The sequence below is a fragment of the Zootoca vivipara genome, chromosome 6 (assembly GCF_965207765.1).
Source record: "Zootoca vivipara chromosome 6, rZooViv2.hap1.1, whole genome shotgun sequence".
Lineage (NCBI taxonomy): Eukaryota > Metazoa > Chordata > Lepidosauria > Squamata > Lacertidae > Zootoca > Zootoca vivipara.
This window is the reverse complement of record NC_142589.1, coordinates 49,303,868-49,326,270: the sequence shown is the minus strand read 5'-3', so window position 1 is coordinate 49,326,270 and position 22,403 is coordinate 49,303,868. Positions and strand designations below refer to the sequence as shown.

The window sequence follows — 22,403 nt, the reverse complement described above, 5'->3', positions numbered from 1 at the left end:
ATATACAGCAAACCTCTTAGGACTTAAAATTGAATTAAACAGACGTATGAGAACCTAAAAGTTTAAAATTTGAAATACCATACAGGTTGACCCTCTCACCCTCGAGGCCTTTGACTATTTTCCCCACAGGCTAATTTGTTCTGGGAGGATAGACTGCGTCTGCAAATCTGCGTGCAGGATCTGGCGACCGACCAGGTCGTCTTTTGATCTTTTCCTAAGAGGAGGGCATTTAATTTAGACTTCTCTGGAAGGTCAGCAAGCCTCTCCAGTAGAGAGACAATGGTGTCTCTGCGTGCCTCATCGTAGAAGGGGCATCTAAAAAATATTTGCTTGTGAAGAAGACTAGGCGGGGATGCCCCTTTGTCACCATTTGCTACTTTTCCCATGGCTCCAGAACCATCCACAAGATCCATAAGGGGAACTGGAACTCCTGGAGGAATTGCACATACTGTATAGATTAGATATGTAAATAGGTATTTATGTTCATGGTGTTAGAAGGCCTAAAGATTTCTAAGTAGTGAGAGAAAGATTTCTCTTTCTTCCTGTGTTTCTTCTGGGTCTTAGGAGGAACAGACAACCCCAACCCGAGGCAAGGGCAAGAAGGAGAAAACTGACACGACCCGTGATTCTTCAAAGGATAAGAAAGGCGTCCCTCGTGGCAGGAAGGGTACTCATCCTACCCCTGGTGCAGTAACAACTCTGTCAGAGCTAGATCAGAGTGGCCTCACAGGGGAACCATCTACTGAGAAGCTCTTCCGGTAAGGGAGCAAGAAATAGGGCCTGGGGCATGTCTCACAGCAGACAGAAAGCACTTGTGTGCCTCTGACTAGCCAGGGCTGGGGTGCTCCTTGAAACATTGGCTGAGCAGAAACAGAAAGTGAGCCCTGCATGCTGATCTGGTGGGGGTGGGGGTGGGCAGAACTCTGCTTCTATGATCCTTGCATATACCCCACCCCAGTTCTTTGAAGTAGACTCTTTGTGGTTTGCATTCCACAGGTTGACCTGCTTTCGTTGGACGGTCCCTGCTAATGGAGAGGTTACAATGCGCCTCCATTTCTCTTCCACCACAATAGGGTACTTTGATCAGGTCCTAAACTTTGAGATCCTGGGGACCCAGCGACACTATCAAGTTTTCTGCAGGGGTGTCTGCACATATCCATCCATTTGCCAAGATCCTACGTAAGTGCTAGGAAAAGGGCACTGCCTAGTTATATGAGCCTTCTGGGCTAGGATCCAGAGCTGGCCTGAGAGGTGTGTACCTTCACCTCCTTAAAATAAAGCTGCATCTAGTACCCAGGAGAAAGGTATTCTGCAAATATGAGGTCCTGGCACAACACAGAAGAAAGAGGATGCTCCAAGCAGATAACATGTCTCCTGCTGATGTGGCTGCAGACACTGGCGTAGGAAGCCGCTCCGGCACCCAGAGCGGCAAACCTGATGTGTACCCGGGGTGGGGCATCGTAGCGACACTGTGCATGCGCACTATGTAGTGGGTTGCCACTGCCGGTGTTCCAGCGCTGTGATCCTCTGCTGGCAGCTGCAGCTGTGAGCAGAGGATCCCAGCACCATCCGTACGCCGCTGACGCCCCTCTCTGGCCGCCCCTTGCCTCCGCCTGAGCAGGAAGAAGTGCTGTGAGTGAGCAAGCTGAGGAGTGAGGTTTTTTACCGGGCAGTGGGGCTCGGCTTGGGAGTTGTGGGGTGTGTGTGTGTCACCCCCCTCCAGAGTGGCACCCAGGGTGGCCCGCCCCAAATGCACCCCCCCTTGCTACGCCCCTGGCTTCAGACACTGGCTGAGGGCTGTGCCCTTGACTGCCCCATGAATCTATGAGTCTCTTGTTTCCTTCTGTGGTAAATTCTGTTTTCTTTCTGAAGACAGTAAGGAAAAATGCTGCCAAAGGCTGATATGGAAATCAAACATCTGTATAAAGCAGTTATAATGAGAGTGAACCTCATTCCTTGCCCCTCTTGCATTATACCTGCCAAGACACTGTGCAGTCAGACTATTTGCTGAAGCACCTCTAGGGTAAAGGTAAAGGGGCCCCTGACCATCAGGTCCAGTCGTGTCCGACTCTGGGGTTGCGCCGCTCATCTCGCTCTATAGGCCGAGGGAGCCGGCGTTTGTCTGCAGACAGCTTCCGGGTCATGTGGCCAGCATGACAAAGCTGCTTCTGGCGAACCAGAGCAGCGCACGGAAACGCCGTTTACCTTCCTGCCGGAGTGGTCCCTATTTATCTACTTGCACTTTGATGTGCTTTCGAACTGCTAGGTGGGCAGGAGCTGGGACCGAGCAACGTGAGCTCACCCTGTTGCAGGGATTTGAACCGCCGACCCTTCTGATCAGCAAGCCCTAGACTCTGTGGTTTAACCCACAGCGTGAATTTTCCAACTAAAAGATACATAGAGATTACACTACCATGGGGAAAAAGATTATACCTACTGTATTTTCCTCATAGTCAAAGAAATTTAGAATTGGATTTCTCTTGAATATCATCGACATTAGTTGACAGTATAAGATTTGTCTCATCTTGGCACCAAGGCCAAGGGAAATGACTCAGTAGTTCAGAAGCTATTTATTTGAGAGGCGTGTCTGTATTGCTGCCAAACCCCCCCCCCCCGGTGCTATGCCATCACATGGGTTGATGTTGCCACCTGGTGTCCAAGGCAGGAAATGTTCAGACTTGAGACTATTACTACTTCCTGTCCTTCTCACCCAATCCATTTCTTGCTTTCGTCCAAGGTGGACAAATGGCAATAGCATGGATCTCCTTCCAACAGGGATATTTGCCCCTTCCCCAAGGGACCACCTGAAGTTCCACTATTGCAGTCTTGTTGATCTTTCCCCCATGCATTTCTGATGCATTTCTGCTTCTTTCCTCCAGGATTGTCTTCCCGCACCGTGTAAAGAGTGTCAAACCCGATGAAATAATATCCAAAAAGTACATCATGAATTTGGGGGTCTTTCACTTTGGCCCCTTGCTGTGTGGGAAGTCAAGGGAAAAGTAAGTGCCGGTTGTGTTCAGCATAAAAGGACAAGCAGTTAGCCCAGAACTTCAGCAGTATTGAACTTACTGGCTGACAATATACCAGAATTGTTGAAGTGCCCCCACATGAGCTAGAAACCTGAATGCTGGGTCCAAGCCCCATGATCAGTGGTGAACATTTTCAGTGCAAAAACAAGCTTTTCAGGGTTGTGAAATGATTCTTCAAATTCTGCCAATCAACCTTCCACTTTTGTGTTCTCCATCCTGCTGTAAAAGAAGGCGTGATTCCATGATTCAGGTCTCCTTTGAGTGCATATTGCTCGGTCTCCACAGGATGTTGCCTGCTCCAGGCAAACGTATCTGAGCCAGGGAACATGGGAAGTGCTTCAGTGTTAGGCAGTGCCTTGTCATGAGAGGCAAGTGTAGCCCTGATCTCCCCTGCAACTCCCAATGTAAGCTATTCATGCCTACAGGTACAAGGCCCTGCGATACCCCAATCACTATGAAAAGCTCACCATCCTCAACATATCTCCTTTGGATGCGGAAGTTCATTTCTTCTTCCAGTATGACTCCAAGGCAGTCACATATCTCTTTGACCCCCCTACCATGACACTCAAGCCCAACGAGAAGCAGGTAATGACACAATGCGGCCATTGTCTGTACAGTAGTGTGCATTTCACTCAAGTCAAGGATTTCCTGCTGAATGTGTGTCATCCTGACTCCCCAGGAGCTGACAATTTGGGCTTATCCAACAGCCAGTGGTATATTTGAGGACAGCGTTGTCTGTTGCATTAAAGAGAATCCAGAGCCTGTAATCTTCCGGGTCAACTGCCAAGGAGTTCGCCCAGAGCTGGAGCTAGATCGCCGGCAGGTGCATTTTGAAAAGCTCCTATTGCACAGGTAGATCCGGCTGGTTTGACCAATCTCCAGTTGCTTCCTCTGCTTTAAGATCCTTGAATGTTTTTGCCTTTGGGTCTTCATGGAGTGATTGAGCATGTGGCATTTGGTGGGAATGTACTTTCCTGGCCAGGATAAGGTCCTTTGGCTCTCTAGCCTTTGAGACCATCATTTCTTTGAATGGTACTTCAGTAGACCCACAACTTACATGGGGGTTATGTTCCAGACATAGCACATAAGGTGTCATTCTCCAAGAGATGTTCCCTTCCTTTTGCCATATGAGTCATGGCCACTTTCCCGGTTGGGTGAACAAGATCTCACCTGCCCAGCATAAAGAGGCACAGCAAAACTCTTGCAGCCCCCAGAAAACAATGCTGCTTTGGCTTCTCTTGTTTCTGCAGAAAGGAGACAAAGCCACTCTATCTCAAGAACTTCACTCCTCTGCCCGTTGCATGGAGGGTCAGCGGCATGGAGAACATTGGTGATGATTTCTCTCTTGCTGTTGATATGGGTGTGATTGAACCCTACTCGGAGTACTGCCTGCTAGTGAACTTTAGGGCCACAAAGACACTCAACATTAAGAAGGCCATTCGCCTAGAGGTGAGCATTCCTTGACAGCTACAGTCCAGTTGCATGCTGCCACTTTTACTGGTGGGGTGTTTTGTGTGTGCAACAGCTTGGGAGTGTCTCTGGTTTTGGGGGCTGTAAAAATATCAGGGTGGCACTTACAGGAACAACCCTATCATTTGGCAGGATGGGGCATCTGCCTCAGTTGGCAGATCCCGTGGGGCAGCAGTGAGGTGTTGGAGGACAGAGCTGTGTATGCTACATTGTCTTCCCTGCACCCCCTCACTTGGCACCCACGTTGAAGTTCATTCCAGGGGATACTCTGGTCAGCCTCTACATGTGGAAAGGTGAGGACCCCATTTTGTCCTTTGCCTGAAGCAGCATAAAATATTGGCCAGGCTCTGGGCACTTCTTTAGCTCTGTGTATCATTTGGTGTCTAGGGCTTGAACTAAGACTAGAATCAACTTAAAAGTTACACCCTGCTCACTTGCAGAATATCATTTTTCATCTTAAACTGTAGTAAAACATTGATAGAAATCATGTTTTTTTCTTATTGCTTCTGAGTGCTGCAAGTATCAGTCATACTTTTATTTGAGACCAGATAATTGCAAGTTATGGCAACAAGAATGTGTGTGCAGATAAGAATGCGTGTGTTTGTTCTGGGTAAAGCCAGTTGTGGAACTCTTCACCAAGCCACAAGCTCTCAAGAGGGTTCTCAGCCTCCTCTCATATTCTTCTGTGCAGACCAGTTAAATTTGGATAGCTCATTTGGTTAGAGCGTGGTGCTGACAGTGTCAAGGTTGCTGGTTCGATCCTGTAATGGACAGCTGCATATTCCTGCATTGCAGATGGTTGGACTAGTCAGGCATGGCCAAACTCGGCCTGCCAGATGTTTTGGGACTACAATTCCCATCATCCCTGATCACTGATTCTGTTAGCTAGGTTTGATGGGAGTTGTAGTCCCAAAACATCTGGAGGGCCAAGTTTGGCCATGCCTGGACTATATGATCATCAGAGTCCCTTCTAAATCTATGAGATATCCGTGAGGTATCTCAACTATCGCTAGAGCCTTCTCTAGTCCTGATTCTGCAGGATTTCTTCCATCAAAATCTCCCTCTGTCCTTTCATCAGCCCTCCTCTCTTCCTCAGGATTCTCTGCTGCTTATAAAGCAGAACTGGCCACTCCTGCTTGTTCTGCAGCTCTGCTTCCCATCACCACTCCACATATAGGCCACCTGAGCTTAATTACAGCCAGCTGCTATGGGTGGGGAGCACTGCTGCCTCTCCCATCTTTACCACACATATGTTCTACTGGTGGGATAAGGCATGGCTTCCCCCCTGCTCCATTTCCACAAAACTTTGTTCCCTGTGAAAAGGGGGCAGGGAATTGTTCGCATTGTTGGGGGTGGGGGTAGCAGTGGCGTACCAAACATGACAGAATATGACATGGCTGAGGGATTCATTTATTGTGCTTTTTAAAACATCTCCTAGGCTCTTATATCAACCACAAGGTCTAGCATCATTCTCACTGAATTCTGGTCCAGAAAATATGGCTGTGTTGGCTACAAATTTCACCCAGCAAAGAGTGATCCTAAGGGAGCTCAACAGGACTGTTGCTTGCTGTCATTTCAGGTTTCCGATGTGGAAAATATTCTGGGGATTGTCCAGATTGAAAACATCCAAATCATTGCTGAGGCCTATGATGTTGCCCTGGACATCAGCTTTCCCAAAGGTGATTTCAGCGCTTCCCAGCCAAAACCGTTCTGAACTGATTGCTTACTGGAAAGAATGCTAAGTAAGGGTGGGCAGTCAAGAGTAAAGGACCAAAAAGACAACGAACCAATATTGGAAAACTAATAAGAAAAACAATAAAGGACAAGGAACCTAATTCCTGGCCTCCCAAGACAGGACTTCCCTAGGTCCCTTTCCTACAAGCCCGTAAGAAGAGCCCTGCAGCAGGATCAGACCAAAAGCCCATCCGGTGCAGCATTCTGTTCCCACAGCAGCCAACCAAAGGCCACTGAGAAGCCCATGACCATGGCAAAGCACAATAGCCCCTGCTCTTCCAGCAGCTGGGGGTGTTCAGAGGCATGCTGGAGGAGTAACATAGCCACCATGAGAGCAGCCACCACTGCAGGGGCATTTCTCAGTAGATAGTTCTTTCAATATGGTCATATGTTATTGCTTCTTGTGGTTCTCCCCTTTCAGAGAAGCAGATCCTGACAGATGTAGGAGCTCCTGCACAATGGACAGTGCGGGGGGGGGGGAATATTTGATCCGCTGCTGAATTTGTCCATTTGCCCTTTGAGCGAAATAAATATTTGATCCCTTTGCAAAAGATGACTTAGTATTTGGTGGCAAAACCCTTGTTTGCAATTACAGAGGTCAGACGTTTCTTGTAGGTGGTCACCAGGTTTGCACACATCTCAGGAGATATTTTGTCCCACTCCTCTTTGCAGATCCTCTCCAAGTCAGTAAGATTTTGAGGCTGATGTGTAGCTACTCGAACCCTCAGCTCCCTCCACAGATTTTCGATGGGATTAAGGTCTGGAGACTGGCTAGGCCACTCCAGGACCTTAATGTGCTTCTTCTTGTGCCACTCCTTTGTTGCCTTGGCCATGTGTTTTGGGTCATTGTCATGCTGGAATACCCATCCTCGACCCATTTTCAGTGTCCTGGCCGAGGGAAGGAGGTGCTCACCCAAGATTTGACAATACATGGTCCCGTCCATCGTCCCTTCGATGTGGTGAAGGTGTCCTGTCCCCTTAGCAGAAAAACACCCCCAAAGCATAATATGTCCCCCTCCATGTTTGATGGTGCGGGTGGTTTTCTTGGGGTTGTAGGCAGCATTCCTCCTCCTCCAAACATGGTGAGTTGAGTTGATGCCAAAGAGCTCGATTTTGGTCTCATCTGACCACAACACTTTCACTCAGTTCTCCTCTGAGTCATTCAGATGTGCATTGGCAAACTACAGACGGGCCTGTACATGTGCTGTCTTGAGCAAGGGGACCTTGCGGGCTCTGCAAGATCTCAGTCCTTCACGGCGTAGTGTGTTACCAACTGTTTTCATGGTGACTACAGTCCCAGCTGCCCTGAGATCATTGATAAGTCCCCCCCTTGTAGTTCTGGGCTGCTGCATCACCGTTCTCATGATCATTGCAACTTCACAAGAGGAAATCTTGCATGGAACCCCAGACCGAGGTAGGTTGACGGTTATTTTGTGTTTCTTCCATTTGCGAATTATTGCAACAGCTGTTGTCACCTTCTCACCAAGCTGCTTGGCAATAGTGTTGTAGCCCAGTCCAGCCTTGTGCAGGTCTACATTCTTGTCCCTGACATCCTTGGACAGCTCTTTGGTCTTGGTCATGGTGGCTACTTTGGAATCTGCTGGATTGATTGCTTCTGTCAACAGGGGTCTTTTGTACAAGTACTGTAACAAGCTGGGATTACAGGTAAGACCTCTCCCTTACAGCAGGTGCTTCTAATCTCAGCTTGTTACATACAGGGAAGATACCAGGTAGCCTGACATCTGGCTGGTTGATAAGGGATCAAATACTCATTTCACTCATTATAATGCACATCAGTCTCTGACTTTTGTCTTCTGGGTTTCTGGGGGTTTTCCTGTTGTTATTCTGTCTCTCGCAGCTACAATACACCTACCATTAAAATTATGGACTGGTCATTTCTTCGTCAGAGGGCAAACGTGCAAATTTAGCAGGGGATCAAATACTCCCCCCCCTGCACACTGTAGATAAGTCACTTTGGGAGTGTGTGTGAGTGTGTGTGTGAGTGTGTGTGTGTGTGTATGCATAATAATGGGGCTTTTGAACCCTTTCCTAAATTCATCCTGTCTCACCTGGGACCTTGTTATCATATGATTGCCTGGAGTGCTGCCTTCCACTATCTGCAAGTGCACTCCAGGTGTTGTCGGACCCCCAACTTTCAACAGCCCCAGCCAGCATCATCTGTGATCAGGGATGATGGGAGTTGTAATCCAAAGCAACCTGAGGGCACCAGATGGGGGAAGGCTTGAACATCCCTTTTCCCCATCTTTCTTTCTGCCTTTCTCTATGCTTACCTGCTTCATCCAAACATATGCATCTCCCCTTTGCTCTCAAATGAGGAGTTTAATTGGTTTTAAAAAGCAGATAAAAAGGAGTCTTGCTCTTCTGGCTGCATCACGGATAACAAAGCTTCTGGGAGAAAGATATAAAGAACTTTAAGGCAGAAACTGCCCAGCTGTGAGATGTGCTCTGGCATCCTGCATCACTCCTTCCTTAGTACTCTACAATAATTGCTTCTGCTTCCCTCCCCCACCCCCGCTGCTGCCAGTGTAAGGGTTGCAGTCTACCTGGTCCTGCCTGTGGCTTCTACTCCTAAGGGTGGGAGAATAGCAATGAAATCCAGAGCACTCATGACAATGACTTTTGGCTGCTGCAGGTACAAATGGTGGCGTGGAGCTTGGGAATATTAAAGTCATGGATGAAGCTAAACAAGTACTGTCCCTGAAGAACAAGGGAAAATATGAGATTGGGTACAGGTAAGCTCCATTTACTATGAAGGCACCTTCTGTTTTGCCCTTTGTCTCCTGTTGGCTTTATTAGCATGGACTGAAGATGGTGCACAAACACTACTGCCGTCAAATACTATCCTCTTCCTCCTCAGTCCTTCTGAGATTATTGAGCTTGGCTTTACCCTAATTGTAACCCAGATTCAGGTCATTCTACATTCAGGGCTTCGGTTTAAGTTAATTCTTTGTGTTTTCAATATCTTGGCCGAGGACTTTCCTTATGGCCTATGTATTTTGGAGGCAGGAACAGAGTAAGTGGCATTCCTTCATCCAAGCAGCAGCCCACACTTCCCACCCACACTTTAATTTGGGTTTTCCTGATCTGCAGTAAGGGAAAACTCCTACATTAAATCCCGTTACCCAACTGTGGATATACTGAAGTATGTTGTGTGGGAAGGGTTTTTGTGTGTGAGTGAGTGGTGACATTTTGCTGAGTGTTGTCTATCACCACCCCTCCACTTCCATTGGCAAGCTGATCCCTGGTGGGCTGCTGATGGAGTAAGACATGGCTCTTTTTAATGCTGTTTTGTGCAAGTTTGATATACTGGAAAAAGTGTAACTGCAAAATAAATTTTAAAATGGCTGTGTACAGGCAAACCAATACCTGAGCGCATGGCCTACAATGAATCTCAGGTTTCCAGTACCCAGGGAGGATGGAGAAATTCCAGCTGAGGGGAATAGACAGCACAACATCCCATCAAGCACCACCCACTAATGTGGATGGGAAACATTGAGATAGAGTTCTATTGAAATAGATCATGTGTAGATGAAAGTGCACAAAAGCATATGTGGAAAAATGAGCTCTTCAACCCACTGGCTCATTGACACAGGCTCATTGTGCTCACATTTTTCAGGGGTCATTATATTAGTTTAAAATGGACACAGCTGGCCACAACCTTTAGGGAGATTGTTTCAGTATCTCTTCATTTTCTTACTGCCTCTAGCTTTAGTGTCTGTCATGATTCTGGACCAGTGCTGAGGAGTCTTTATTTTGTCCTTGCTCTTTAGCTTTGTTGTGGAATCCACAGATCATGTGATGCCCAATGTGACTCCATTCTTCACCATCACGCCCCCTAAAGGGAATTTGGGTCCCAATGACCGTCCCACTTCAGTCCTGATACTTTTCCGCGCTGGGAGGGAAGTGAAAATTGAGGAGAAGCCTATTCTGCAGTGCCACGTAAGAGAGCTGGCAAGAGCTGGCAGTAAAGAGGCCTTGAAATGCCTTCACTGTGTATACTTGAGTTTGTGTGTGTTTGTACATGGCACAGGGACTTGGTGGCTAAGCAGTGCCTTCTATGCATAGCTGCTGCTGTACAGGATCCTTCTTTGCTTAGGTGGTCACTCCAGAAATCACCATATGAGCGGAGAAGCCCTAGCAGTCAGCCTTTCTACCTACCAGAGAGACAAAGAAGGCTCAGAGCCAGGGGACTGGTGGTGGTACAATGATGAATGGTCAAAGGGAGAAGAGGGAGCAGACTGGGAGGAGGAGGTGTTAGAAGCTGAAGAGGTGACAGGGTTTGATGAGCAGAGAGCAATCCAGACTCAGAGGCAGAAGCGGTGTGTGCGCGTGTGTGTCAAAAGGCAGAGTGAAGGCAGGCTGCTGAAGAAGCTAGGGAATCCCCCCTCCTGCTGTGACCAGCTTCCCCGCCACTTGTCTCCCAGAACACGTAGATATATGAAGAGGGCAGAGACAAGTTTAAGGAGGCGTAGACTGCTGGGGAAGAAACTGGGAGAGGAGCAAGAGAGAGAGGTGGGAAAGTGGGGACCTTTGGTCCTTGCAAGTGCCTCATTGGGGCAAGAGCTACTGCTGTGATCACTAGGCCTGCACTGTTTGGGTTTCTTTGAATAAAGAGTGCCTCCTGACAGGGAGTCTGCTCTTGTGCCCAGGTGCCTTATTCTTGAAGCGCTGGTCTCTGACTGCCATTCCTTATGGTGACCCACATGCATTGGAACAGTTCTGTGATGGGAGGAGCCAAAGGAAACCAATCTCTCAGCAGAGTCTGTGCTGGGCAGGGGGCGTGTTTCCCACCTCTTCCTCTGCAGCTTCCAGGTGGGAAGAAAAGAACAAGAGGCTCACCAGGGCAAAGATTTGGATTGTGGTGGTTTATCGCCACAAGCTGGAGCTCATCCTTCTGCCAGCCTAATCTCTTGTCCTCTGTCTAGGTTATTGAGCCCAACCTCTGTGAAGGAGGAGAGATCATTGCCACCATTCCCATCAAGGTGTCAGTGCATTGCATGTTTACCAAATACAGCATCACCCCTCCATCACTCATAAACTTTGGGCCTGTGATACTCAATTCCCGGAAGACCAACAGCTTCACCATTGAGAACAAAGGGGTCCTCGACTTCAAGTATGGCATCTGCAGGCAAATCCGAGATGTGGTGATCCCACTGAGGAAAGGGTGAGTGGGTGATGGGGGATGTTTTCTTGAGAGAGAGGATGGATTTGGGCTTTGAACTTGATTGCAATTTGGAGTGTGTTTTCAGGCAAGGCCAGTGTGGCCATGCAGCATCCACAAGTTCAACCTTCCTTTTCCTTTCAAAACCTCATTAGGTTCCAAAGAAGTATCATAAAATCCAGCCACTGCAATAAGGCAGCATGTTTCCAGTGTAATGAAACTACCCTGAAGGTTTTCTGTAGTTACCCCGCCTCCCAGCCTAGAAGACTCCATGCTCTCCTTTTCACCCTCCATTCTTCACCTGACACACACCATCTAGCTGTGACATGAAGTCATTTGCCCCTCTGCTTTCACCACTTCCTCATCAGCCTGAGATCACTGGCCCCATGCCAGCCAGCCAATGACTTGCAGCCCTTTTGGAGGTGCCTGTCTGCTGGTGACTCAGACTTTGGGAGCCTCTGACATGTGTCTGGTCATGAGTTTATCCCCAATAAGATGTATATTTCAATTCTTCCCAACTGCAGCTGTAGGAAAGTCAGGCTCTGGAGTGGTGGCTGGAGTCTACACCCCCATCCAGAAGATTTTGTTTCCACTTTCTCTTGCAGACCCTCTCATGAGAAGACCTCCCGCTCTAGTGATGTCTACCTTGGCCGGCAGACGGCTCAGCTGGGAAGGCAAAGCAAGCGCACAGAATCCATGCAAAAGGATGTGACCATGGTGGTGCAGGTAGGCAGGGGCCTGCTTCCCCTTCATCCCCATGAGCTCTGGGTCTGGCACCTGGGTCTCTTGTGTGCTTTCAAGGCTCCTTGGGAGCCTTACTGTTTTTGGGAGGTGGGGTGGGAATGGTATTGCCAAATAGGTTATTGTTTTCACCTATTTATACAAGCAGCAACAATCATTATTCAGCAATGCCCCCCCACAAAGCACCAAATGTCTGTTTAGTTACATTTAACGTTTAAGTCACTTCAGTTTTTAAGAAAAGGTATCATTCCACAAGTTTTTGGAGGCCTATATCCATGTTCTGTTGATGTTGCCCATGTAATAAAACTATGCTGGGTTGATTGAAAGTATTTTTTGTGTGTGTGTTTGACTCTCTTGGATGTGGGTTGTCAGTTTGTCCATTAATATTAAGTCCCAGAGTTATCTAGAGTCTTCCAATACCTTGCTGATTTTCAATGTTGTAACTTTGTGAATTGCATCTGTATGGACATTACTGTTGTTAGCTGCCTTGAGATCATTTGTTAGAGACCAATGAATGAATTAAATGAAGTATCTAAACAAGCACATGTGCGCCATCTTGGCAGGTGCTGTACTCAGGGAAGGAAACCAGGGAGAGGAGGCAGAGCATTCCTTGGGAACAACCTCTCCCTCCCCATGTGTTCCACATTAATGGGCTCCAGGAAGGAAGAGCAAGTAGGGTTGGATGCTCTGATTTGGTCCTCAGCTTTCAGCATCTTCAGCATTGGGCACACTGCTGCACCTGTGTAAGGTTTGCCAAGTGCAGATTCCTTATGTTGCCAACCGTCTCTTTCACCTGCTTCTGTAGGAAGCAGACCCAAAATAGCTGGTGCAGCAGTGGAGCAAAGCAATTACCTGCATTGGTTCAGTGGCAGCTGTAGTGAAGTCTGCCTCCTGCTTGGGCTCTCTCCGCAGGCTCGCTTCTCCCTTGGAATATTCACCGTATCCCCTGGATTTGGAACCATTCCTCCGGGAGGCCATCAGACCATAACTGTGGACTGCATTGCAGATTCAATAGGGAAATTTGAGGAGTACATGACCATAGAGATCACTGACCGAGACCCCGACGACAACCCTGGTGGCATTCAGTACAGTCTGCTTGCAGAATCGTGTGTCCCAGGTAGGTGATGGTAGCAGCTCCGGAACCATCACAGCTGGAAGGAGAGCTAATCTCTTGAGCTAATTTCCTTTTGCCTGCCATCTGCAGGGAGGGAGGGATTTATTTTGTCCTGTGATACTATTCCAAGGTGTAGCCCTCTTCCCCTGAAGCCCTGTGAAAGGAATGATAAATAATTACTTTTGGAAGAGTTGCTCTGTCCTATCTCAACTTCAATCTGTAATTAAGTTGTCCTTACTGTATTTTCCCAAGGTTTTGTGATTGATGACATGGGGAGCATTTTTGAGGAGCATCGGATCTGCAACAGCAGCAACCTCAGCCAGGTTCTGAAGACCTTAGGATGCGAGTGTGTGTTTGTGACTGATGAAAACAAGTTCATCTTCAATAATGTTTTGGTTGGGCACCAGGCAGTTGCCCGGTTCAAGATCTGCAACACTGGCCGAATCCCCTGTGATGTGGTTTTTAGCGTAAAGTCCATCTCTTCCAAGGTGAGAGCAACTGCTGTGTGTGGTGGTTTTGTGTGGTAGCTGCTGCTGCTGCCACTGCCCCTTAGATTGGGAGTTAAGTATTTATTTAACCCGGCTCCAGGTGGCCATCATGGGTCTCTCTTGCAATCTTCCTAATGTTCCTCCACTTCCACTGCTAGCTTTGATACCTTGTTTTTATTTCCCCCTGCCTGACTGCCAACCACAAAACAGATTCCCTTCCTTGTGCTCCCTTTAGCCAGTTCCCTGGAAGGGTTGGCTAGGGCATGTAAGTTACGTGACTGCGATGGGAAGACTGGAGCATTGGGAGGATTCGCTTTCCCCATCTACATTTTCCCTGCAAGAGTGTACATAGGAATGAATGGCCATGCCCACCATCATGCGCTCCACCATATGTGGCTGCATATGGTCCTTAGGGATAAGCAAAAAGTTTGCCCATCTCTGTTTAACCCAAGAAATCACCATGTACATAGCTGAAACAGAATAGTCTAGGAATTTCACGTGGAAGCTTGTTATAGAAATACAGGGAAGGCTTATATGGTTGCCCCTATCATAGCAAACTGGGTCCATTGATAAATCGGTCATGGCAGCATTTGCTGCATTGGCAGAGCTGGCGGCAGCTTGCAAGGCTGCCCATTTATGCCAAAGCAGGCTAACTGCCAGTCCAGAATGCCACAGCTAGACTGGTGACTGGGAGTGGCCGCCAAGACCATGTAACAGTGGTCCCGAAAGACCAGGCATCCCTAAACTATGGCCCGCAGGCTGGATACGGCCCGAAGGACTCATTTATCCAGCCTGCGGTGACCCCCGCCGCCTGCTCTTACCGGCGTGGCTGCCCACTTCCGGGTCGCAGGAGCACCGGAAATAGCTTGTGCGCAAGCGTCATTTCCAGCGCGCTTCCAGGTCGGAGGAGCCCGTGCGCATGCGCACAAGCTATTTCCGGTGCTCCTGCGACCCGGAAGTGCACTGAAAATAGTGTGTGCACATGTATATGGGCGGGCATTACCGCACGCTTCCCCGCCCTCCTGCCCGCCGCGCAATCGGCGCTGCAGGCACCGGCTCGGAGCGCGGTAAGTTTGGTGGCCCCTGCGAAAGACCTACATTGGCTCTTGGTATGTTTTGGAGCACAATTCAAAGTGTTTGTACTGACCTTTAAAGCCCTAAACAGCCTTGGCCCAGTGTACCTGAAAGAGTGTCTTCACCTCCATCATTCAGCCCGGACACTCCCATCAGATATCAAGGAAATAAGCAACTATCTGATTTTTAGAAGACATTCAGGAAATTTTTAACATCGAATGTTTTACAATTTTGTATGGGCTGTAAGCCGCCCAGGGTGGCTGGGGAAACCCAGCCAGATGGGTGGGGTATAAATAATAAAATTATTATTATTATTAATTATTATTAGTCCAGGAAGTGTCCTGTCAGTCTCCACATCCTCTTATTCAGGGAGGGGGCTTTCTGTGAGTGGTTTTTGAAGCTTCATCAGCTGTATGATGTTTTCCACAGTCCAATGTCCGGATCAGTGACATCTTTGAGCTCCACCCAGTGCGGATGTGCATCGCCAGCCGTTCACATGCCTTCACAAGCCTGACCTTCTCACCGCAGAGCATGCAAAACTACCAGTGCATTTTTGAGGCTGCTGTTGATGCACCGTCCAGGTATCCCAGTGGTGGCTGATGGAAAGGTGTTGGCTCCTTTGGGCCATCTTCTAGATATGCACCCAAGGGCAATGTGTTCCCTTGTCTCTTACTTTCAGTCTGGTTGCAAAGTCAAGGAATTTATCCTTTGAGGTCACTGGGGATGGCAACCTCCCTCAGGTCACCATCATGCGCCCTGTGCTCCGCAATAAGAAAGGGAACCCACTCCTACTCTTCAAGAGGCTCCTGTTGGGCCATACAGAGATCCTTCCTCTGGTCTTTAAGAACTGTGGCAGCATCCTAGTCCAGGTAGGCAACTTTGGGCACGGCAATGTTGCTCTTATGTGGTCCAGAAAGTGCACTTATAAATATTTTTCTAAATAAATAAATAATACATATTAAAGTGGTTTACAGCAATAAAATAAATTACTGGTAAATGAAAAACCATATGAAAAGTGAAAAAGAGGCATCAGTTAACCATTGTGGAATAATGTATTGCCTGCATACGCCTGGGGAAATAGGAAGGTTTTCAGCAGGCATTTAAAGTCAGCATGGAAGGGGAAGCCATGGGCTTTTTTTTATACATGCGGGGAGGGCTTTTCACTTTCTTCCCACCATCCTAGTCACAGGGACAGCCACTCTAAAAGCCCTGCTTTGATTTGGTGCTTTGAGATCTTTGGGAATGAGATAAAGAGAGGGGGAGAGGGAGGGAGGGAGGGAGGAGTGGTTCCGCTGCCATCACCTGATCCTCCTGTTCTTTTTTCTTGTTCTTTTTTCCACTCTGCCACACATCCCATCTGAGGGCTAGCCCTTGAGGAAGCAGCCCTTGGTCACCATTGCTGCCACTGGGGTGTGCCGCTGAGTGAGGCTGGCCAGAAGAAGGGGTGGATGGTGCGTGGTGCGTGGTGTCCCTCCCCAGGGTGCCTCCCCTCCACTGTTGTCCAAGTAGCTCTCCACTTTTTCCCAGCTGCATTCTTCTTCCATGTGTTTTTCAAGTGACCCAGGGTTCCTTCTTCAAAGGGCTCAAAAGCTGCCTCCAGGAGGCTTTCATGACACTAAAAGCTACCATGCCAGAGCCAAGGGGGAGAGGGCGGTGCAGGATTGACTTAAATATCCTGGGAACAAGATCTGGCCTGGAGGTCAGCAGTTTCCTATCTCTAGTTTAATGAATTAAAGGGTTTCATAGCAGCATAGGCTGAATTGGTTACCTTAAACATCTGGATGTTAAGAATTTACAGAAAAGGCTGTCAGACAAGGTTCTGCCTATCTGATAGTATTCCAAGGTGCTGTGTGGATCTAAATGGTCTCCCAGGACTCATGGCTGTGTTGCTGTTCTTGTTTTGTCCCTTTCCCCAGCTGTTTCTCAACATTTCAGATGAAAATTGTGCTTTCACTTTGAAACACAGATCCACTACCAAGTGCATTTATATGACTTCTCAGAATGAGGAGAATGAACCCAGCGAGGGAGGTAAATGACACATACCTGCTACCATGGCAAGGGCGCAGTAGCTGTGGAAAGGATATGGGTGGGTGGGGCTCCCTGTGGCACTGGCTGCCTTTTATCCCCTTGTCCACAGCACTGAGACATCTGCCTGAACAAAATGCCTGCAGAGGTGCAGCTGAAGGTCTCATAAACAAAAAGCAAAAGAAGGGCCCTTTCTTTCTCCCCGAGATCTCTGGGCCTTGTGGAAGAGGGATTCTGATATTTTGGTCTTATATTTCCTTTGTTCTTTCATAGTCAGGAAACCTCACACGGCCTCTCTTGTCCTGCACAATGGGGAGTCCGCTGAGTTTGACGTGGTTTTCCAACCCAGCGTGGCCCAGCGCATTGAAGGACTGATCCACCTCTCTATTGTGGACAATCAGTACGAGGAGACCAACATACAAATGGTGGGTGAGGGCTACCAGGATGATGTCGTGCTGGACAACATCCACAGCTTTATTACGGAGACTGATTCTGAAAGACATCTGGAAGAGAACACAGCCGAGGGTGAGAAAAAGGGGAGGTGCTTCAGTGAACTGGGGGTGGGACCGCTAGCAATGTGTGACAAATGATGCCTTGTTTAGGGATACTCCCAAAATGTGCTGGCCATACCTAGCTGATCACAGACTATCAGTTAATTGATGCAATGGATTTCCTCAGAGCAAAATCTTACCCAGAACTTGAAGATTCTATGCTGGGATAATAGACAAACAATAATTCTTCTTGCATGGACAGCTTTCAAGACCAACTTTTTTTTTAATGTCTCAAGAATATAATCCTTTCACAGAATAAAAACTAGTAACTGTATGCATAAGCTGATGCATAAGTAGACCCAACTAACGTGGTAGACACTTGTGATGTGAAGGCTATCATATTATTCATTTTTAATTGAAAAAAAATCAATTAAACAAAATAAAGTGGAAGACAAGAAAAATGAAAGAAATGGTGCATAAAAAAAGGAAAAACCCACTCTAATGACATACATACTTATCTAATACAAAGGCATATAAATGAAATTAATATTCTAATACATACATGATTATTTTTAATCTACTATATTTTTTATGAATGGCTTTCAAATGTCATACTAGGTATCCATAAACAGTCTATGTCTGTAAGCTATTTGTTTGTATGTTGCAATAGTTGTCATATATTATATCCATTGATTAAAGGGGGCCATATATTTATGGTTCCAGTGAATCAATATCAGTCTTTTATCAGTCTTTTAGCTGTAGTGAGGGTGCAAATAATCCATTTATGCTAACCAGTTGTCAAATATAGAAGGTAGATAATTTAAAATAATATTATCCTCTGACAATACTAGCTTTCCCCGCAAAGTAATATTAATAAACTCTAGCACTTTCTTCCAAAATTTCATAAGCATTGGACATTGCATAAACATACTTTTCAAAGAAGCATTATTACATCTCCAACAGGTTGTCATAGATAGTCCCTTTCTATACAAACATTAGAGTCCAATAAATTCTAAATATTATTTTTGTTGTATAAGACACAATTTTAAATTCATCAACACCTTTGCTACAGAAGTTGATTTCTATATTTCCTAAGATAAAGAAAGTAGATTTATATCTATTTGCTGCAATACTTCTTCACAAGTATTACTACATTGTTAAAATTGTTACTACATTGTTAAAAAAACAAAACATAGGCAAACAATTTTTAGTAGTATCTCATGGCAGGCCAGATCCTGAGCCCCTTCTCCCCCAGCAGATCACTTTGAAAGGTTGGTGATGCTCTGAGGAGATGGAAGCAAACTTGTGAACATAGAAACCTGAGTTCTAAGCAGATGGAAAACAAAAGCAGACAAGCAGCTCCAAACCGTGGTTTGCCAGCTGTGCATATGGACATTCAAACTATGATGTAGGTTCTTAACATTCAGTGCATACCGTGGTTGAGTGTGGCATTTGAATTGAGCTAATGGGCGAAGGGGCTTCAAGGATCAAGAAGGCAAGTGTGACGTAAGAAGCTAAGCCTTGCAACAATGTCTTTATCACTGGGAGGCAACAAAATCTGCCGTTGTTCAGAACACCTGGCCTCTTTCCCCACAGCTCCCAGAATAGATTGCATCCAGTTTGGGGACTGTCACATTGGGAGGCCCTATCAGGCATCGTGTACCATAACCAACCACAGCAAGTCAGATGTGATGAGATTTGAATGGCCGACTTCGGGTCCACTTCACTTCTCCCCACAGGTAGGTGGAGGCACCCCTGTCCTCAATTCTCCTTTGCTGCCAAAGCTCCCAGAGGCCCAAGGCTTTGCACCCCACTTATCTCTTGCAGGCTCCATTGTTACCAAAGGTGGGGGCAGGCTTCCACAATCGTTTAGTGTGGAATTGCCACATGTAGTCCCAACTGGAATGAAAATATGTTTCAGCATGTTGAAGATCATATAGGAGAGGCTGCAGCCTGAAGCCGCTACAGTCATACCTCGGTTTAAGTACGCTTCGGTTTGAGTACTTTCAGTTTAAGTACTCTGCGGACCCGTCTGGAACGGATTAATCCACTTTCCATTACTTTCAATAGGAAAGTTTGCTTCAGGTTAAGTACACTTCAGGTTAAGTACAGACTTCCGGAACCAATTGTGTACTTTAACCGAGGTACCACTGTATTGTGCTTTTCACCAGTGCTGAATTACCGTAATCCCATAGGAGAAAAGTGCAAGTCACCATTAACGTGCTCTCAGTTTACTTTCAGGGCTGCCCAGTGATCAATGCAGGTCTTTTATGACCCTGCTATTTCTCCTTGGTTATCTTGCCAACATCTGACTCTTTGGTTCTCCACACCTCTCCCCTAGGTTGGCCATCTCCACAGTGGGTGCACCAAAAACATCACAGTGACCTTGAAATCTAGCCTCCCCGTCACACTGAAAGAACAGGCCATCAAGTGCAAGGTGACCAAGATTGCCTTTCAGCTGCCAGCTGACCAAGTGCCTGATTGGGACGATCGCCTCCACACTGTCAAATGGGTGGACATCTCAAAGAGTATCACAACAACACGCCCAACTAAGAAGAAGGTAAGAAACAAGGGAGCGAAGAGGTTCTGAGAGAGGTCTCAAACAGGCACTGATGGAACTGAATTGAACAACTCCAGGCGTGCGGACCATTTGGATCCCTTCCCGTCAGGATTCAGGCCTCATCATGGGACTGAAACTGCCTTGGTCACACTGGTTGATGATCTCTGGCGGGCTAGGGACAAAGGTGAGAGCTGTTTCCTAGTTCTGCTGGATCTCTCAGCGGCTTTCGACACCATCAACCATAACATCCTTCTGGATCGTATAGAGGGGTTGGGAGATGGGGTCCTGTCATGCAGTGGTTCCGCTCCTTCCTCCTGGGTCGTGTTCAGAAAGTGGTGGGGGGGATGAGTGTTCAGACCCCTGGGCTCTCACTTGTGGGGTGCCTCAGGGCTCTGTCCTCTCCCCCATGCTTTTTAACATCTACATGCACCCGCTGGGAGAGATCATCAGGGGGTTTGGACTGGGTGTTCATCAGTATGCGTATGATACCCAGCTCTACCTCTCTTTCAAATCAGAACCAGTGAAGGCGGTGAAGGTCCTGTGTGAGTACCTGGAGGTGGTTGGAGGATGGATGGCGGCTAACAGATTGAGGTTGAATCCTGACAAGACAGAAGTACTGTTTGTGGGGAACAGGAGATGGGCAGGTGTGGATGACTCCCTGGTCCTGAATGGGGTAACTGTGCCCCTGAAGGACCAGGTGCGCAGCCTGGGAGTCATTCTGGACTCACAGCTGTCCATGGAGGCGCAGGTCAATTCTGTGTACAGGGCAGCTGTCTATCAGCTCCATCTGGTACGCAGGCTGAGTCCCTACCTGCCTGCAGACTGTCTCGCCAGAGTGGTGCATGCTCTAGTTATCTCCCACTTGGACTACTGCAATGCGCTCTACGTGGGGCTACCTCTGAAGGTGACCCGGAAACTACAACTAATCTAGAATGCGACAGCTAGACTAGTGACTGGGAGCGGCCGCCGAGACCACATAACACCGGTCTTGAAACATCTACATTGGCTCCCAGTACGTTTCCGAGCACAGTTCAAAGTGTTGGTGGTGACCTTTAAAGCCCTAAATGGCCTCGGTCCAGTATGCCTGAAGGAGCGTCTCCACCCCCATCGTTCTGCCCGGACACTGAGGTCCAGTACCGAAGGCCTTCTGGCGGTTCCCTCGTTGGGAGAAGCCAAGTTGCAGGGAACCAGGCAGAGGACCTTCTCGGTAGTGGCGCCCGCCCTGTGGAACGCCCTCCCATCAGATGTCAAAGAGAAAAACAGCTACCAGATTTTTAGATTTTTAGGGAGGCTTTTTAATGTTTAATAGATTATTTTATTTCATTTTCTGTTGGAAGCCACCCAGAGTAGCTGGGGAAACCCAGCCAGATGGGCGGGGTATAAATAATAAATTATTATTATTATTATAAGGCTGAATTCTGCATCAAGGGAATGAGGATTCTAGGTCCAAGACAAATTGAAACAGGGGAGTTGCTGCATGTTCCACATGTTGTACAGCTCAGGATTTGCCATATGAGCCTGTAGCCTTTTGCTGTCCAGGAGGTTTCTCTGCTGTTTTATTCTTCTGCTTGCTGCTTTGCCAGATATGAACCTCACCTGGCACTTGTTGGGCTCTGGGTTCAGGAGCTACACTCTCATCTGGAGATGTCAAAGGAAACAAATGCTATTTTCTTCCCAAATCTAATGGGTGATGAAAAGGAAGCCTGTCCTCTTGGGATTTGCATATTGCTTGGAACAAGTTACTTCCTCATTACCTGACTTGTGACGTTGTCCTAATTTGTTTACTGCTGTAGCTAAGATTAGGCAAAAGCTTGACAATCTTGAAGCTGCTTGCTGAACTGGACATGAGTTGTTTCCTTTGCTGAATCTCACTGGCAAAGTGGCCTCTTCATGTGCCTCCATCCACTTGCCGGCAGTAGTAATGCCCCTAAATACCAGTTACTGGAAACCACAGGAGGAGGAGAGTGCTGTGGCACTTGGTTCCTGCTTGCAGGCTTCCTATTGACCACTGTGAGAACAGGATGCTGGGTTAGATGAGCAACTGACCTGATCCTGAAGAGCTGTTCTTGTGGTAGCTTCCTATTGTTCTGCTGTTGGTGTAGGTGATTGAGACAGATCCGGAACCTGCTCACACGACTGTGGAAGACAGTGGCCGAGAACTGGAGCTCTGGGTGAATGCCACTGTGGACTACGCACAATACAAAATGGAGGTGGAGACAGTGAACTTCAAGGACACTTTGCTGTTTCAGACGAGGGTGTACGAGTGAGTAACAAATATGCAGAATCTTGTTCAGAGGCTGCCTTCTATTTTTGTGGTCCCCTTTTTGTGAAGCCCAGCTTTCCTACCTTACAGTCTGCTGGACACATATACCTGCATTCCCATGGCTGATTCATGCTTCAGGCCACCTTGTTTCCCCCAAACTCAGTGATGAAGAGGATTATATGTGACCAGAGCACAGTGACTCCTCTCTTTCCTCTGTTCTGAGCCAAACCTC

The 22,403-nt window shown here is 47.5% G+C and overlaps 1 protein-coding gene across 2 annotated transcripts in view; it reads left to right on the top strand.

Annotated features, from left to right (window-relative positions):
• Positions 1-22,403, top strand: part of HYDIN (HYDIN axonemal central pair apparatus protein) — a 148,887-nt gene that overhangs the window by 98,525 nt on the left and 27,959 nt on the right. For both annotated transcript variants that reach the window (XM_060275918.2, XM_060275916.2), the window contains exons 48-67: positions 565-758; positions 997-1,179; positions 2,880-2,999; positions 3,455-3,614; positions 3,709-3,881; positions 4,280-4,478; positions 6,079-6,178; positions 8,887-8,986; positions 10,025-10,193; positions 11,180-11,418; positions 12,021-12,141; positions 13,069-13,273; positions 13,523-13,758; positions 15,262-15,413; positions 15,512-15,701; positions 16,749-16,860; positions 17,131-17,382; positions 18,945-19,087; positions 19,690-19,908; positions 22,011-22,171. In XM_060275918.2, coding sequence (XP_060131901.2) covers positions 565-758; positions 997-1,179; positions 2,880-2,999; positions 3,455-3,614; positions 3,709-3,881; positions 4,280-4,478; positions 6,079-6,178; positions 8,887-8,986; positions 10,025-10,193; positions 11,180-11,418; positions 12,021-12,141; positions 13,069-13,273; positions 13,523-13,758; positions 15,262-15,413; positions 15,512-15,701; positions 16,749-16,860; positions 17,131-17,382; positions 18,945-19,087; positions 19,690-19,908; positions 22,011-22,171 — 3,428 coding nt within the window. The remainder of the gene's footprint in view (positions 1-564; positions 759-996; positions 1,180-2,879; positions 3,000-3,454; positions 3,615-3,708; positions 3,882-4,279; positions 4,479-6,078; positions 6,179-8,886; positions 8,987-10,024; positions 10,194-11,179; positions 11,419-12,020; positions 12,142-13,068; positions 13,274-13,522; positions 13,759-15,261; positions 15,414-15,511; positions 15,702-16,748; positions 16,861-17,130; positions 17,383-18,944; positions 19,088-19,689; positions 19,909-22,010; positions 22,172-22,403) is intronic.